This window comes from Hylobates moloch, unplaced genomic scaffold (assembly GCF_009828535.3).
Source record: "Hylobates moloch isolate HMO894 unplaced genomic scaffold, HMol_V3 SCAFFOLD_4, whole genome shotgun sequence".
Lineage (NCBI taxonomy): Eukaryota > Metazoa > Chordata > Mammalia > Primates > Hylobatidae > Hylobates > Hylobates moloch.
In genome coordinates this window covers 48,755,324-48,773,227 of record NW_026652279.1, presented here as the reverse complement: position 1 = coordinate 48,773,227, position 17,904 = coordinate 48,755,324, and the positions used below count along the sequence as shown (strand labels likewise).

The following is a 17,904-nucleotide window of genomic DNA, read 5'->3' as shown; positions in this document are numbered from 1 at the left end:
TTACATATGTAAATTTGGGAAGTGATCCCAGGGAACAGTGGCAAAATGAAACATGACAGACAAGCCTATTAACGACATACTCATTGAGTTAGCCAAAACATAGACACTAGTGCTAGCTCTTGAGGGAACTTGTGACAAGTGTTAGGAAATATGTGTTCCATAGTGAGCATGTCTATGCAACCTACCCCCAAAGGCTGAGAGTGCTGAGATGCCAAAGAAAGAGGCCAACAAATCCAGTTTGTCAGAAAGAAACATTTAATAGGGACCTATGCACAGAAGCCATGTCTCAGGTAGTGATCCCCGCAATTACCCCCCGACCCAGGGCTTTTCTGCCATAGAGAAACGCGTATACATGCTTCAGAAGGAACATGTGAGACACTGAAGTCAACTCCTCAGGGAAAGGCAAGAATGCTGTTTGCAACATAGCCTATAGATTGCTTCACGCCAGGATTTACAGTGTGTGTGTGTGTGTGTGTGTGTGTGTGTGTGTGTGCTTTTAATAGATAAAAGTGGAAATCTTAGAGGGCATTCCTGGAACTGGTTATCAGAAGTCAGCATGGTAGATGAGCATCCAAGATGGAAGTTACTTTAGCCTCATACTGTGCCTGTGAATTTCTTTGAGGAGGGGATGGGATGGCCCCACACCTCTTCCGGGTTGTACATACCCAAATGCTAGGCAGTTCCTGCAGCTGGTGAGAAGCCCAGGGGCAGGAAGTGAGACGTCCCCAGAGCAAGAGGCAAGGTTCAGTCACTGGTTGCCACAGCAGTGACTTTAGTATGAAGGTCAAGAGGATTTGAAGTGACACACAAGAGGTCTCAAACACTGCTCTTATAAATGGCCTGTGTGTCCTAATGCCATCAGAAGTGATAAAGTTGGTACTAGGATGTGGGCAACCCCAGCACTTTGAGAGATCAAAGTGGGTGGATCCCTTGAGTCCAGGAGTTTGAGACCAGCCTAAGTAACATGGTGAAACCCCATCTCTACACAAAGTTTTTTAAAAATTAGCTAGGGCTTGGTGGTGCCTGTAGTCTCAGCTGCTACTCAGGCGGCTGAGGTGGGAGAACAGCTTGAGCCCAGGAGGTGGAGGGTGCAGTGAACTGAGATCATACCACTGTGCTCCAGCCTGGGCAACAGCGCAAGGCTGTCTTAAAAATAATAATAATAATAATTCACTACTGTGACCCTGACAATAGTTTCTAATCTCATTTACTAGGTAAGTTACAGTTTGGTATACTTTAGATTGCATTTTTTTAAATGTTAAATATTTGGATTTATTTGGAAAAACTAACATATAAAATACTAAATTCCTTATAAACATACAAATTGTCATTTTGTGGACACATGTGAAGCTTTTTTGACATTTTCCCAGAATAGTAAAGGGCAGAAGATAGGAAAATGAGGAGATGAAGATACTCCAAAAGAACATGAATGAATTCAGAAACAAATGCTAGACTGGCGGTCCAGTCCATGCTGTATTGTCCTTAACTCACTGAACCACCCTGGTTTTTCCAATGAAAGATAAGCTCCAAAGTTTATTTCAGCTATAAAAGTTTCATTCTTGAAAAAATTCCACTTCAAATCCAGAAACCTAAGCCAGAGGAAACTGACTAGCTCAGTGAAGCCACAAGTAGAAGAAGCAAGACTGAACCTTAAATCTCCTAATTCCCAGGGAGTTTTTTTCTGAATCTGCTAAATGAAGTCTTAAAAGAGGCTACTTAGGGGACTGGGTGCCATGAATATAGACAACTCTCAGCAAATAAGCCCTATGGTCCACAAAGCTATATATACACCAGTTCTCTTACTAATTTACCTTCCATTTCCCAGTAGGTAAAGGAAATTCATTGAACACAAGGACACTTAGAAGTTAATGGCCATTTCTAGACTTGTCTAGAATGAAATCTCCTTGGTATTATCCATAGTTTAAGGCACTAAATGGATACTACCACTTGGTAGGAAGCCAAAAGGAATATGAAAAGTGACTAGAGATTAAGAATTAAACAAGTTTACTTAAGGCTTCAGGAGAGAAGCTAAAGTATTGTTTATATAACTGGATTTGGGGCCACCTGGATCAAAATCACCTGGGCTCCATGTTAAAAATGCAAGTTTCTGGCCCCTGTTTATCAGTCGCTGGGAAAGGGCTAATCTGCATCTTTTAGCAACCCACCAGGTGATTCTCAAAAAGTCTAAAGGTTGAGAACCCCTGGTAGAGAGAACTGAGAAAATGCAGAAGGCAGACAGGGAAAGAACAAAGCCAAATAAAGAATGGAAGGGAAAGTTAACTTCTGTTAAGGGCACTAGAGAAGCTTAGTAACCTAATTCTAGTAAAGTTAGAACATTGGAAAGATACCTACCTCAAACTTCACATCATTATTTGAAAATACTCAAGATGTACTCCCCTCACAGCAACAGTATGAGCAACATCCCCTATCAGATGACAGCATCAACACCAAATTATAAATGTTCTAGCCTCATTCCTGGGTCTACTTTGTGTCTCCTAACCTGATTTTTTCATTTTACTTTCTCATCTACCTGTTATCCTGTTATATTTCATATGTAACCATAAACCACGTTATATCCTTTTTGTAAAAAGGTTTATTTGGAATGAATCACTGGTACCCAAATAAATAAAACCTCTTGGAGAACTCCACTCACTTTAATATGAGATAAGCTGAGCAAATGAAGAGAAATAATGGTTGTAACCAGTCCCTGGTAATACAAGCAGTGGCAAACCTTGATGATCAATTTCAACATATAAACAAGACAGTATAACTGTCAGGAGCTACAAACTTTAGTATTCAGAGATGGACCTATGTACGTACAATGGAGCCAATAAGGCCAAAGTGACCTTTCAGGTGTTTCCTTGCTATCCCCCACCCTCCCTCCTCATTTACCTCAAGACACAATGGTTTTTGCAAACGATTATTAAATTGCCTAGTAAGTCATAAAATTATTCAGTTTTTCAGAGACTTACTAGCCTCACTCAAGGAATTACATCTGCTTCTCAAGGGTAGGCTGTGGCAGATTTTTCATATTAACACCTGACATGTAGTTGAAGCCAAAAAGAAATACTTGTTGATGAAATGACACAGTGCTACTTTAAATGTAGACTGATCTGAACTGAAACGAACTCCTGTGCAATGCTGCACTAAAGCAGCTCCTCTGTGAGTCCAAGTGGTACTTCCAGATCTTAGCAGTTCTACTTAGAACACTGAACTAGCCTTGTTAATCACTTAAAAGTCTCACATATGAACACCTAAACTCCCATTAAAGCAAAAATATCATCAATGTCATCTGTCTCCTTAATGGTTCCTGATGTACTGTTTTTATTTATTTGCATCACTGTCCACAAATCAGTTTCATTTTCATGGATGCCTCTAAGGTTTTCATGAATCATTTTCTCCTTCGTTTGTATGACAGGCATTGAAACTCCACTATTCAAGAGTTGCTTACTGTTAAGGTAGAGATCAGTTCTATGCACAGTACAGTGTGAGAGTCTCCACTTAGCACTGGTATCTGTAGCACTCTTCCTAGTCCCTTGAGAGAACTGCTGAATTTCCCTTAAAAGAGGCGATTGCAACTTTCTCTGTGGTTTCCTTTGTCTCTGTAAAAATTTATTCTGTGATCTTCTCTGTCTCAGACGATGCTTTGAAGTTCTGATACCTGAGCCACGAAGAAGGTGGTTGCAAATAGATGTTTTCATGCACTCTAGTTTCTTTGGCAAACTTTAAAAGACAGAGAGAGGAAAAATCTGGGCTTAAGATGCAGAAAAACATTCTCAAGCACTCTTAATTTACCAACTGAAAAGAAAAATACACAACTTATCTACAAGTCCTATGCCTGTGTACAATCCCAGAACCACATCGAAAAATAGTTTCACCCCAAGTCTGTTTTTTCAGAGCACAAATGCTCTCTGACTGAAGTGTAGACGAATGTGTCCCCATTTTGCTTTCAAACTCTCAAAAGTACAGCTGACTAGCAATTAGCTGAATAGTGAGATACCTCTGTACTTTAGTCTCAGAGCTTTTCCCTCATAACTGCTAATCTGTTCATAATGTAATGAGTGGACATGAGGAAACATCAGAAATGAAAAAATCTGCCAGTAAGTATCAATCCGAATCTGGATAATCAGCTTCATGCTATGGGCAGGAAATGAACAAGGAAAAAGGAATAAAGGCTAAGAGGGGTTTATAATAAAGAATGTGAAGACAGGGCTTCTGGCCCAGACACACAGACAGCCTTAAGCTACCCTAATTATGATTCATATGTCATCTTCAAGTTTGGAAATTCAGAAATCAAACAGCTGATCATTTTAGGTGTTTTGCTTCCACACAGGGTACAATGCCACAAGGTTCATCAGTGCCTTGCTGAATTGTTTCACTGTTTGTGATAGATTTTAAAAGATGGGCATGGATATAAAACTTTGAGGAAGCCCATTATAATAAAGTAAATCATGATCTGTGCTTCCATACCCTTTTCTTATCTTACTATAAGCAGTGGCTTTTAAGTGGGGAGAAGGTGGGTGTACTTCAGAGTTGAAAGGAAAACAGGGCCTGAACTGAGTTCCACATCTAATCCCTTGAGCAAAATCCTCCATTTACCCATCTATGAAATGGGAATAATACTGTCTACCTCACAGTGTTATTATAGACATTAAATAAATTATAAAGTTTACTACAAATATATTAATGAAACAGCAAAATGGCAATATATGAAAGAGCACTATATCTGGGGAAGTACGGAGTAATGGTTTAACCAATAAACACCAGTTTGCTACCCTTCTCATTAACTTTTAGTTGTTACCTCTGCCTCATCTACCCTTGATTTTAAACCCAGTTTTAAACAGAATGCTTCTCTCCATCTCAGGCATTTCCAGCCATAGGATACCTCACTTTTAGATTATTACAGACCTTTAGGGGACCCATCTTAATGTTAAAACCCCTCAAGCACTTCATCCCTTAGGAATATTCAACCACTTTTCCCATAGCTTTTAATCAAAATGTGTTACAAAACCCTCACTGTATACTAATTTTTTTCTAAAACAGGAATATATTTTATGTTAATTTTAAAAGAAAATTTAACAACTTTTCAATATGTGGTTCATCCCCAGGAATGAATTTTAAATCCCTCAGTAGCTCTATAACTATGGATAAGAAATTACGAGGCATGCACAGGATATTTCTTAAAGAATACAATAAAAAACAGGTCAGAATAATTGCCTCTGTGAAGGTGGAATAGGCTCTTAATACATATTTGTGTCTGAAATTGTTACCATTAAGCCCTGAAGTGTCTAACGTCTAACTTCATGTAATACTTCATGCAATACTGGTTCACAAGCAAAGATAAGCACCCTTAAACAGTTCTGAATATAAAAACACAGAAAAGAAATAGAGAGTTCAGCTGCTATAAATAGTAGCAAGGAGCAACAGTACAAGACCCCAGCAGTCTTGCGTGGGCCTCACAGGAGGCAGGCACCTTCTGCTTCTGCTCCCATGCCCTTATCCCACTGCACTGCACTGAAGCTGTCTGCAGAAGGGCTGCCTTTCCCAGAAGACCCTGAACTCCCTGAAAACCAAGTCATGTCTTTATGCAGTTGTATCCTCAGGCTCAGCACACTAGACATTCTTAATGGTTCCTGAATGAGCAGATGGAAATGATAAAGAGCATAAATGACTGAAGTCCAATTAACCTGTTTATCTTCTTCCTCCAGTGATACAGCTTTGCTCTTACAACAAAAGCAGCAAATGCAATTGCAGTTTGAGTACATCCCAATTTAGCCCCGCTGCAGCTGCTGGACATCACATTTTAAAGAAAAGTGACCTGAATAGATACTTTTACTCATAACAACAACAGAAAAAGTAAAGTAACATAATTTTTGCAATATACCTACCTAGTACCTTGAGCTTCCAGATGTTTAAGCCGGTTGCTTTTAAGAAGTTTGTTACCCAGAAAAATGGCCTGAGCCTTGAGTTTTTTGCTCCTGCACCATACAACTGCCATCTGGATTTCTTCAGAAAGTTGTGTGAAGGACTCAGCCTCTCGGAATCTTTGCACAAAACTTTTGGCATGAGGAGTTCCTACTACTTTCTGAAAAGAATACTTGGTTGTCTTTAGTCTGGATTGAGAACATTTAAAATCAAAACTGGTCTCCTGAAACGTGGAAAGATAAGAAAAATATTGGACATGTTACTGACTTGTAATTATATGACAACAGGGAAAGCTAGCTCACAATCAAAATTTAAAAATTAGAATTATCAGTCCCTAAATGCTTGAAGTGATGGATACCCCATTTACCCTGTGATTATCATGCACTATATGCTTGTAACAAAATATCTTATGTACCCCATAAATATATATACCTGCTAGGTACCCACAAAACCTAAAAATTAAAAAAAAAATTATCAATCTTTAAGGAAATTTTTTTGCTCACTAAGCTTTCTTTATTTCTTTAAAAACTGAATTTTTCTCCACTGCTCCAAGTACAAGTTGTTTTGTTCCCCCTCTGTACCAGGACAGGTCCCATCTGCAGCTGAATTAGACTGACATAGGAAAGTTAACATAAATATTCTAACACACATATCTCACATACACAACAAAAAAACCCCACATGATTAAATACTGGTCAAAGCCTAATTGCAGAGAGTTGGGGGATCATTGAAAGGCCCCTCTTCTCTACACCACCAGATTATCACAACTTGTTTTTCACTTATTTCCATATCCTGAGCAAACCTCCTCAATTTAGAAATGTTTCTGAAAACAGGGAAGATATGGGGCCCTGCAGAACGCCCAGCAGAATAAGCCCATTAATCAGTTAATGCCTGCTGAGTATCTGTTAAAAATGTTCAACTGAGCAACATTTCCAATTCTATTTCAACCATCTTCTGACAAGGCACCTTTACTTCTTCAACCCCTTCTTTCTATATCGAGTCACATCTGGATTTTACTAACGTTTACTATTTCTTTATGAAAATATGCTGCCTACAAGATGATCTGCTCTTTCATTCAAAGCTTACCTTCTTCCAAATTTCTTACACTCAAAAGGAACTTTAAAAAAAAGTAGAAAATATAAAAGTAATGACCCAGGTCAATAGTTTATGTTTGGTGATCAATAGAGGTAGTTTGCTTTACAGCTAAGCAAGTTAGTGCTATTTGCTAAAAATATAGTAGCAATTAGTCTTGAATAAGGGTGATGCTGACCCACCAACTTCAAAGCCAGCTCACCTACAAACAGGTGCACAGGCTGCAGAAGTTTCAAGGCTCACAAAGAGCCATAGTTCTTGAGATACAGTTGAAAAACTGTTCTGGGGACTGGTGAATGGTAAAGAAGAGAGACTATGAAACCATACTGCCTGCATTCAAATCGCAGCTCTGCCATTTATTCACTATGTGGCCTGGCCAAGTTTCTTGGCCTTTCTATGCCTCAATTTCCTCATCTGAAATATGAAAACAGTAATACGCATGCCCACCTCACAGAGCTTTTGTGATATAATTACATGACTTCGTGCATATAAAAGCACTTAGAACAATGCCTGGCACAGAAAGTATTATTCCTCACTCTGAATTCATAAATTGGACAGAACATCAATGGAAGCTGGAGTCCTTAAAGTTTAAGAAAGTATGCTTAAGAATTCTTAAATAAAAGAAGTAAACTAACCCATGAAAAATACCAGAAGTAAAGACATTTTGCAAAGACAGGGTTAAAAAAAAAAAAAGTCAAGTTACTGAGTAAAACAGTAATGCTGATGTACTTATATGCTGTTAGGTCCAGAACAAACAGAATTTACAGACATTAATCAATCATGTTAAAACTTGAACCTCAACAAGAGTAAAGGAATAGCTTCATGACAAAACGATGAGGATGATGACCAAAATGACAATGGCTAATAACATCTAACTCCAATTAAATGCTTACCATACTCCAGACTGCCAAATGCTTTACATGCATTAAAACTAGTGCAACCCTATGAGGCACATATTACTATTACAAAATAGAGGTATGGAGAGATCAGGAAACTCAACAGAAGGTCACACAGCTAGTACCAAAGCCAGGATTCAAACCAACTGTCTGACTGCAGAACCTATACTCTTAAGCTGCAGTACAATCCATACTTAATGACAGATCTTACGATTACTTTAAAATTCTAGAGAAACTCCTACTAAAATATTTCTGAAAGTACTCTATTAACTGAATTAACTAGACATATTAAAAATCCCCTGCCTCTACTCATTCAGAAGCACACACTGACAACTAAGAAGGCACTAAGCTTAGAGCTGGGGATAAAATGAGAAGATTCAATCTCTGCCCTTGGTAAGAAGCATCCTCTACAAATTAGCAGAAATCATAAGCTAAATTTAATGAAGCCAGACAAACCTGAGTAGCTTTGTGTTTCAGCTGGTTGCAGAAAGCCCTCACATCAAATTCTGATGACTTTTCTGTGGAGGTGGAAAAATTGCAGATACAAAACCTTAGGCATACTATTTTCAAATCTACAACAAATTCTTAAGTGCATCACATTTCTTGCCAAATTACCACAAAATAAATAAAGGAATAAAGCAAGCAAACAACTAGGAAGCAACTACAGAAACAAAGTACTCAAGCTTAGAAAGCACAGGTATTACCATACTTCTCTAAAGATAATCAATGTGAGTCAAAATTAAGATGTGAGATGTTGAATTTCTTTCTATGCAATGCATGCCTATTACTTTCAAAAGGTTTCTTTTTATTTGTTTTTTGTTTTACTAGAGTATGTGCTGTATCAAAACAAATTACCTTTGAAGACTCTCTTATTCTTCACTGGCTGTCCAAGATCCACATTCTTCTGTACATTGATCTTCATTTGTTTAGCTTTTTTGGAAATTCCAAGTAAGGTTTCTTCACTGGCTCCTGGTGACTGCTCATTTATTAAAAACAGTTTATTTAGCAATTTAGTTATTCCTTTAGCTGCAAAAGCTGTAGGCATTTTTTTCTTAAAGGCTTCAAAATATGGCTGTCCTAAAAACTCAGTGATATCAGAAGGAAAGGTAAAATCTTTGAAGTAAGGCATTGGTTGAATTGTAGAGACCTCTTGAAGCAATCCAAACAAAGGCTCATATAACAAAATCAACCTTTTTAAGACACCTTTATAGAGAACCCTAGAGAAAGAAATAGGAGCTCATTAATTAGCCAGTAATTACAATTTGCAGATTACATAATAAACTGCAAGATTGAAAGCTGAAAATAAATGGCTATCAAAGTCCTCCAGCACAGATTAAAAAAACACTATAGTGCACACTTGTAAACAGCCAGATTAGTCCAACCCAACAGAAAAATCCAAGTATAAAGTGTTACTCAAAAAACTATAGGACAGTCTACCAGGAAATATATACATATATTCAAAAAGTACTACATGGAGAAATGTACAAAAGGATGCATATGAAAGTCTTAAGTGTGGTAGATGGTGAGATTTTAGACAAATTTCAGGTTCTTCACATTTCTCTTTTTAAATTTCTTAAAACAGGCATGTATTATTATAATCAGCAGAAATTAAAGCTATTTTCATTACAGAAAAGAGTATCAAAGGTTTAGCATTTTAAAATAATATGATTAGTAATCAAACATTGTTACCTCTGATTAAGTAGAATAAAAAATAAAACAATAGGAAATAGTATTTGAGATATCCAGGTTAAGGTATCAAAGCAAGGTTTTCAATCTCTAAACACAGAAACTTTTTTTCTTTTCTCCATCCAATGTTTTCTTACATTCGTATTAGAGCTAATAATCTTAATTGTTTGAAATGGCCCAAAACAGGCCTTTTTACAGATATGGACAAATTCTAATTATCCATCAGATCAGTTTCACAATATGTACTGAGAGACATGCAAAAGAATGTCTCTTTAGTTTGCAAGTATTCTAGCATACATCAACTAAATATGCTCAAAAAAGCAGTGGTGTTTGAGATGGAAGAAAAGAGTCTAGCATATAAGAAGGTCAAAAATTGCATTTATCATTGCCATTAAAAATTAGAAACCAAGTGACAGAAAAAAATCAAGTGACATAGCCAGCCCAGGAATAGCATCATTTTAAACGGCCTGTTGCAATATGACTGCTGCCAACAATTTTTTATTAATGCAATTCCCAGTCGTAGGCATTAATTTTTTTAACGTTCAATAAAAGCCCACTGATGTTTCACTACAACCTACCATGACCCAGATTTCAATGTGACACCAGTCACTCCCAATTTTTTTAGTTGTTCAATGTTGAGCTGATCTCGTGGATTGAGATACAAAGCCGACTCCTTTGATAAAGCCATCAGCACTCAGCTTCCCAATCTACCCCCAAAAAACTGATCAAATCAAGAGAATACCTGCACCTTCCGTAACCCCATAGGAAAATAAGTTTGAAAACTACTAAGAAACCTAGGCTGAAAGGAGATGAGAAAGAAATGAAGGATGTCAGAGATATGTACATACCATAACCTGCTCACCAGCCCAACCATCACAAGGTTTAAAATAATGAACTCTTGCAAACCTAGATGTTTCACAGTCAAACTGGAAAATCAATTTAAGGTAGAAAACAAAAAGTAATGTGGGTTTTGTAAGTTACAATCATGAATGAAGAAATATATTGGAAGTAAAGAGAATTTTCTTAAAAGGTATTAAAGCCTTAAAACACGTTCTATTTAAGAATTTAAAACTTTAAAATATGGTAATAAACACTCTGCTAGAGTTCCCATTATTAAATTTAGTTCTTAAAGTTTAGTTTCTAAGATTAAGAACTTGTAGCTATCAATGCTCTTAGGATAATACATGCTGAACAGTGACAGGCAGTCTCTGGCAATGGCCGCATCAGGCAATTCCTGAGAAAAGGAGGCCAAGAAGCAAAAGTTTAAGAATTCCTGTAGGTTATAACTCCTACAGAGTGTTAACTTTCAAACAAAAATACTGTTAAAAATATCCAAACAATTCCAATTCAAAAGAAGGTATATTTCAAGATATTCAAGGATACAGAAAAGTTTTGCAGCAGCAGTCCAACAAGCGGAGCAACAACTTGCAGGCTCCCAAAACCTTCATCAACACCAACTCCACCACTGGCTGACTGGGGACAACACACACTTTGGTAGTTAAGGGCTGATTTTCACTTGAAAAAAGTAGAAAACGTACATTACTTTCACTTTAAAAAAAAAAAGGGGTTTTGTTTTTTTTTACATTTACCACTTTATTATAAAGGATATGACAAAGGATTGAAATAAAGAGATGCATAGGGCAAGGTATGGCAGAAGAAGCACAGAGCTTCCCCTCCCTGGGCGACCCTTCACATGTTCAGCTATGTGCAAGCTCCCATTACTTTCATTTTTAAATATAAAGCATTTCTATAGCAGTTTTCAAGTGAAGACTTGGTTTAAGCTCAATTTGAGGTAGTTATGCATAATAACAGCCCACTGATGTTTTAATATAATCTACCATGACCCAGATTTCAATGTCACACCAGTCACTCCCACAGATCAATGTCAGAAGATGACCACAAACACCAGGTGCCCCACATTAAAAGAAAATTTATACAGCTGAGGTATAATTGGTTATATTCCAACAGCAAGCATAGAGAAATCCAAAGGGAGATCACAAGACATTGAGTTCCCAGCCTACCACATCACAAAGCAACTGGACCACTTACTTACTTGGAAGAAAACAACTCAAACAGGTCTTGAATTGAACCCTCCAAATTCATGTTTTTCAAACGCTTTAAACATTGCTCAACCTGAAAGAAGAAGAGCAGTTCAAATTCATGTGTATGTAATGCAGACAGGGTCACCAATTATGACCAGGAAAGCAAAGAGTTCTAGATTTTCAAAGTATGGAAATATGCTAAGTATCACAGAATACCTTATTTTTTTTCAGGGTAGAGAAATCCAAAGTGCAAGCAATTGCTTCTGGTTACAAATTTGGAATTTAACCAGCCAAACACATTTTTAAAATCAGGTGACTCCTAAGAAATTAGTGTATGCCACAATGAGCTTGATGTTATAAAAGGGACCAAAACGAGTATAGGTTATTCTCAAGATTATAATTTTGCTGAGACAACATGATTTTTTTTTTTTTTTTTTTTTGAGATGGAGTTTCACTCTGTCACCTAGGCTGCAGTGCAGTGGCACGATCTCAGCTCACTGCAAACTCCGCCTCCTGGGTTCACACCATTCTCCTGCCTCAGCCTTCCAAGTAGCTGGGACTACAGGTGCCTGCCACCACGCCCGGCTAATTTTTTGTATTTTTAGTAGAGACAGGGTTTCACCGTGTTAGCCAGGATGGTCTCGATCTTCTGACCTTGTGATCCACCCACCTCGGCCTCCCAAAGTGCTGGGATTACAGGCGTGAGCCACCGCGCCTGGCCGACAACATGATTTTTAACAGTGAAACTATTAAGATAGCAAATTATTAACTACTACATTTCAACAGTCTATAAAGTACCACAGAGATGGGGAAAATGATTGGCTTTAATCACTGAACAAATATATTCTTTGAGTAGATGAAGCTTGTTCTTATGTTCCTCTGCATCTTCTCTCTTACTCCCTTCTCTCTCTTGAGTTTTTTTCTCTTTTGTTTCCTTTTGAACCACAGTTCACTTACTATGTTTTCCAAGTGCTTTATCATCTGGGTTTGTCAATACCTCCTTCAAAGGATGGTGTCCAGACTTGAAAACTGAAAAAGATAGGAGCTAACCCTAAAGAATTTAAGGATTGTTCCCTCCATTGTTCTGAAAACTGTTGTTAAAACAGAATCCATAACCTTGGTTCAATTTCTAGAAGTATATTTGCAGCTCTGGCAAGATACTCTTGTTGCCAGTATCAATGCCCATCCAAATTTTTCTATCTGTCTAGATGCAGTCTCATGCTGCCCTTTGTGTGTTATTCCTGAGGACTACAGAATTCCTACAGCATTTTGTACAATGCATGGCCCTTAGCTTTTTTTAAAAAAAATTAAAAATGCTATTGAGTGCTTACTGAACACTGTTCTAAGAACTGGATTATAGCAGTAAACAAAAGAGACAAAATACATTGCCCTTGTGGAGCTTACATTAGAGCTGGGAGAGAAAGGCAGTCAATCAATGGCAGGTGGTGTTAAGTGCTATGAAGAAAAATAAGGCAGAGAGGGAGTGCTGAAGATTGCAATTTTAAATAGGTTCTGTTTTTATTTTAGCATTTAATTAAATATTTTACATGTCTTCCTATTTTTACTACTAGATTTTTAGCAACTAGAGATAGGGAAGTTTCTAATACCATTTTATCTCCCAGCATGCCCTACATGTACTCCACAGAACAGGAATCAAAACTATTTTCTGTGTTCCATTTAGGGGAATGTTCAGAGACAGGCCGATTCTAGTACTTACATGAAAGTTCTCTGAAAACTGTGAAATATTAAGCAGTTGTAAGGCAGTAGTAGAAGTAGTAATAGCAACTGCAGCAGTAACATAAGCATAAAACATGTTTCCTACTTCAGGGATCACATAGAATATAAAATATATACACAAATAACTTTACCATGACATGACACAGACTATATTAAATGCTATAAGACAAGTACAAAGAGAAGGCCCAAATAGCCAAGAATTTAAAAAAAAAAAAAAAAGCAACTTCAGTAATAATCAGAAAAATACAACTTAAAATGAGATTACTATAACATAGATTATCACTGCTGGGAAGGCTTAAAATGGGACTCAGAGGACGGGAAGGCCTTTAACAGGCAGACATGGAGAGAGAGGCTGGGCATTCTAAACATACAGGACCGGGTAAGCAGATTCAGAAGTAGGAACAAACACAGTGAGCATGCAGGTGTGTTGAGTCCAGGTTGGCTGGAATATAATCTATCTGAATGCGAGAGAGAAGCCTGAACTAAGAAGACTGAAGAGGCCAGATCACAGATCTTGTAAGCCAAACTAAGAAGTTTGGTCTTTACTCAGGACACAACGGAGAACCACTAAAAATCAAAGCTGTGTTTTCAGATGAGTAACCTGGTTTTAATATTTAGAATATGCCAGAACTTAGGAAAAACTGAAGGAGGAAACATCAGTTATGATAGTAAGACAACTAAAAGTTGACAAGGTCTAAGAAAGGAAAATGGCAGCCAGAACTGAAGAGGGGACCAGATGCAGAGGAAGTATTGTCTTACGGACTGCCTGGATGGGAGAGCTACGTAAAAGAGAGAGACTAGAGAATGCCAAATTTTTATTCACAATCCAGAAGCTAGAAGGAGAAATACATTCATTTTGAGGGTTAGCAAGCTTGCTTTTGGATTAAAAAGACTCCGAAAAAGATAAAAGTCACCGTAGAATGGAAAATTTAGGGAAAGACCATGATCCCTGATCTTTCTTTGATGAAATCTTCACCCTTTAAGTACTAGGGGTAGAAAACTAACCAGAAAGCATGCATCTATAAGGTTAGAGACTATGTCTATCTTTTTCACTCCTCTATACACGGCACTAAGCAGAGTGCCTGGCACACAGAAAGTTCAAAAATACTTGCAAGGTAGCCCTGTCACACAATGGATAGCCTTGTGAACTTCTAGAAAATACTTGCAGAATTAAGTGAATGAATGAATGAGCGTATCAGGAAGCCAGCTTAAGAAAGGCTCTACTCTATGGTGTAGCTGCTGAGCTGGAGGGCCCAATTTTGTCTTAAGCTCCAAACATTACATGAAACCAGTTTACACCACAACTTGCTATGTACCCATTTACTCTAACATACCACCAATTAGATTATGTACCCCATAATAAGACAAGTTTTTTTAAAAAATAATTTTAGCATTTTGATTATGCCCAGGGAACTGTTTCTTAATGTCCAACATTCTGTCTTGCTCAAATCACTTAATCTTTGAGCTGGGCAAAGGCACTGTTGTTATAGATTGTATATAATGAAGAAAATGTTTACTTGCCTATTAGAAACAAGACTGGGAAAGAATTAATCTAAACATACTTCTTTTCTAACAAAAGTTACTTTTTGAAATGCTGAAATGCTTTCAGGAAAAAAAAAGTGCACATGTAACTGTAGGCTATAGGCCTATAAAAACACAAGTAATTTTCTGAGATTTCCACGAGATTTCCATAAATAGCAATATAGTAAGTGGCAGTGTGATCTACATTTTCAAGTGAACAGGTTGGGTCTCACCTACCGGGCTTCCTCACCTGTTTGAGGGCCAAATGGGGTTTGTGGCGGCCCATTCTGTTGTGATTGCTGTAAAGGACTGCACATAACACATCTGTTTCTGCATCTAAGGTTTGGCTCTTCAGCGACAGTGTGACGAGATGGCATTCTTTAATTACAGCTGCAATGCAAAGGTCTGAAGCAGAGACATCTAATAAGATATAGTATGTATTTCTACATTAAGTACATTAAAAACACACTGAAAAAAAGCATCTTTCCTTATTTGTTTTAAAGGAATCAAAAACGAATGTAATCAGTCTCAACTGTATGAACGTAAGGATTCTAAGTATAAGAGAAGTTGGAAAATGGTAACAGATGATATAAAGTCCAGGAAATCATTAAAAGAACATCTGTTAAACAAGAAGCTATATCTTTACATTGCATTTTATCATGATTTAATAATCTTTCATATGAATACTTTGCTGTCAGTCATTTGGTGTACACTTACGCCTCATGTGTACACTTAAGCCCCCACCTTGAAGGTGGGGCACATGTCACAACATGCGTAATAATTCTCTAACTCCCCATGTTGCTATGCCTGAAAGCAAGACAGAATGAATAAATTCACAGTCTTCAAAATCAAGGCTTCTGTGTTTGGATATCACGTTAAGAGAGACACAAACATATTCAGAAAAGAAAAACCACCACAGTAACCGGAAATCGTATTATTTGATGAACGCCTGACTGAACCCCGGGTGCTCATCAGCAGATGCTTCCTAGTCTGAAAATCTGTAGTAGTCCCTAAGATGTAGTTCATGTGTTATTTATGGCTCTAAAGGCAGCACTAGCATTCTAGATGGAAGTAAAGGCTGGTTGCTACCTAACGAGAATTTTCTTACTGTCCCAACAACTACCTGAAGACAGAATGGGCTGCCTTGGGGATGGGTAGCGAGTTGGTGAATTTTCCAGGCCTAATAGGAGTTGTTAAAGAATTTTTGAATAGAGAAAGAGGGAATACTAATCTGTAAAGTGTGTAGGAAGGATAGATGGGATAATCTGTAAAGTGTGTAGGATGGATATATGGGAAAGGGGATGTGATGATCTAAGTCAAGCTTGTCCAACCCGCCTTATTTTGTTGTTCTGTTCTGTTTTGTTTTAGGCTTTTTGCAGCTTAAAGCCATGGTTTTTAGTTTGTCTCTAGTGAAAAGAGGGATAAGGAAAGGGCTTCACCAGCCCAACCAGAAACAAAGAACCCATGACCGTATTCTCTCCCTTGGGCCCCGGAGCTACGGATTTAACATTCATAACAGCTTCCATTTGAGTGTTCATTTACCATGCCAGGCAGTGTTCCAAATGCTTTCTCTACATTATCAACTCTTTCATCCCCCACAAACAGCCTTATGAGGAAGGTACTACTTTTACCTCCATTTGAAAGTGAGATCAGTGAGGCACAGAAAGGTTCAATGACTCCCTCAAGCTCCAGCAAAGGGTAGAGCTAGTGTTCAAACCCAAACAACCTGGCTCCTGCGCCAGGCTCCTACCTACTATACGCCCTTCACCCTAACAAATACCATCCATTTAGGTGGTAAAACACTGTCGTTTACAGCGCACTGTCTCCTAAATTACATCATTAGATATTCCCAACGCCCCTGTGAGGAGTAGGAGGACTAGCTCCATTTCACAGATAAGCAGATAGAGGTCCGAAAAGATTAAAATTTGAGTCCCAGTACTTAGGTGACGTCCTCCGCTCCTCGGGGACAGGAAAAACACGGAAAGGGGAAATGGACGGAAGGGTAAACAACACTCCCAAGACCCAGGTGAGCAACGGTTCCCAGGCAGCACTGTTCCCCGGCACCAGCTGAGTCCACCTCTCTCCGCCCCCTCAGCGCACGGCTGAGCCTTGGTCCTTCATCTCTCCAGCCAAGCCCTGCGTTAGCACAGCTGGTTCAATGAAGGAATGCGAAGCCAGAGGCCCTACAAGCTATACCAGCAAAGTGCTGGGACCGCTCGACCCCTACGTGCCCCGCGCCCCTTCCCAGCGTCCCCCGGGGCCGGGAAGTTCTGGTACCACCCGCGCCCACGTGCGCCGGCCGGGCCTGGCGGCCTCCCCCGAAAACGTTCCCCCGCTCCTCGCCCGGCGCCTCACTCACCAAGGGCCGCGCCGGGGTTCTGCACCGTCACTGCGCTGCAGTTCCCCGCCTTAGGGATTCTCACACGGTTCCACGGCTCCGTGACGGCCAGCACCGCAGCCATGTTGCGAGGCGGGGCGACTTAAGAAAGGCGGAGCTACGCGAGAGCACGTCGAGCGACCGGAGGTGAGGCGGTGGGACCCATTCCGGGCCGGAAGGGAGCAGGGGGTGGGGCTCGGACGGGGCCAGGAGCCGGGCCGGAGGCGGCCTTCACAGAGTAAACGCGTGGCACTGGGAAGGACCCAGTCGTCTGTACATTGGTTACCAACACGTGGCCGCGTAGAATCATGGAGGAAAAAAAGCCCCATCCCAATACTAACCAACAGAATCTCTGAGAATGGGGTGAGGAATCTGCATTTTATTTAAACTTAGCGCAGGGGATTCGGAGGCACAAGCAAGTTTGGAACTATTAAATACTTATAGCCATTTTACAAATATGGAAAATGAGGCCCAGAATTGAGTTGGTGCTTTTACCCCCAACTCTGCTTCAGACATTAGGGGAAAAAGGAAGAAATGAAATGAAGAGGTTTATGCAAGGTATGGAATTTGTAGCGAAGAAGCAGTGATTTGCTTTGAGTGGTAAAGGAAGGCTCCTTTATGTCTTGAA

General features: G+C 39.0%; 1 protein-coding gene across 5 annotated transcripts; it reads right to left on the bottom strand.

Moving 5' to 3' along the window:
* Positions 1–2,622: 2,622 nt before the first annotated feature.
* Positions 2,623–17,366, bottom strand: NEPRO (nucleolus and neural progenitor protein). 5 transcript variants are annotated; one of them, XM_032150165.2, is made up of 9 exons: positions 17,259–17,366; positions 15,150–15,304; positions 11,653–11,732; positions 10,983–11,114; positions 10,448–10,525; positions 8,769–9,130; positions 8,370–8,431; positions 5,889–6,148; positions 2,623–3,723 (listed from the first exon to the last, which is right to left on the bottom strand). In XM_032150165.2, exons 1-9 carry the CDS (start codon positions 17,359–17,361, stop codon positions 3,255–3,257), a joined length of 1,701 nt encoding a protein of 566 aa, XP_032006056.1. In that variant the 5' UTR covers positions 17,362–17,366; the 3' UTR covers positions 2,623–3,254. The 5 variants fall into 5 exon arrangements, with proteins under 5 accessions (XP_032006056.1, XP_058293490.1, XP_058293489.1 ...); XM_058437507.1 differs by lacking the exon at positions 17,259–17,366 and adding an exon at positions 16,531–17,158 and having other exon boundaries at positions 15,150–15,319; XM_058437506.1 differs by lacking the exon at positions 17,259–17,366 and adding an exon at positions 16,531–17,158.
* Between the last annotated feature and the right edge of the window lie 538 nt (positions 17,367–17,904).

What these genes read in the sequence shown, in the direction of transcription:
- NEPRO (XM_032150165.2), bottom strand. Translation starts at nt 17,361, where the DNA reads ATGGCTGCGGTGCTGGCCGTCACGGAGCCGTGGAACCGTGTGAGAATC. An exon ending in TGCTGCTGCAAAACTTTTCT is followed by an intron (nt 10,526 to 10,982) that starts GTATCCTTGAAT and finishes TTGATTTTCCAG; the next exon opens with TTTGACTGTGAAACATCTAG. An exon ending in GGGCTGGTGAGCAGGTTATG is followed by an intron (nt 9,131 to 10,447) that starts GTATGTACATAT and finishes TTCTTTCTCTAG; the next exon opens with GGTTCTCTATAAAGGTGTCT.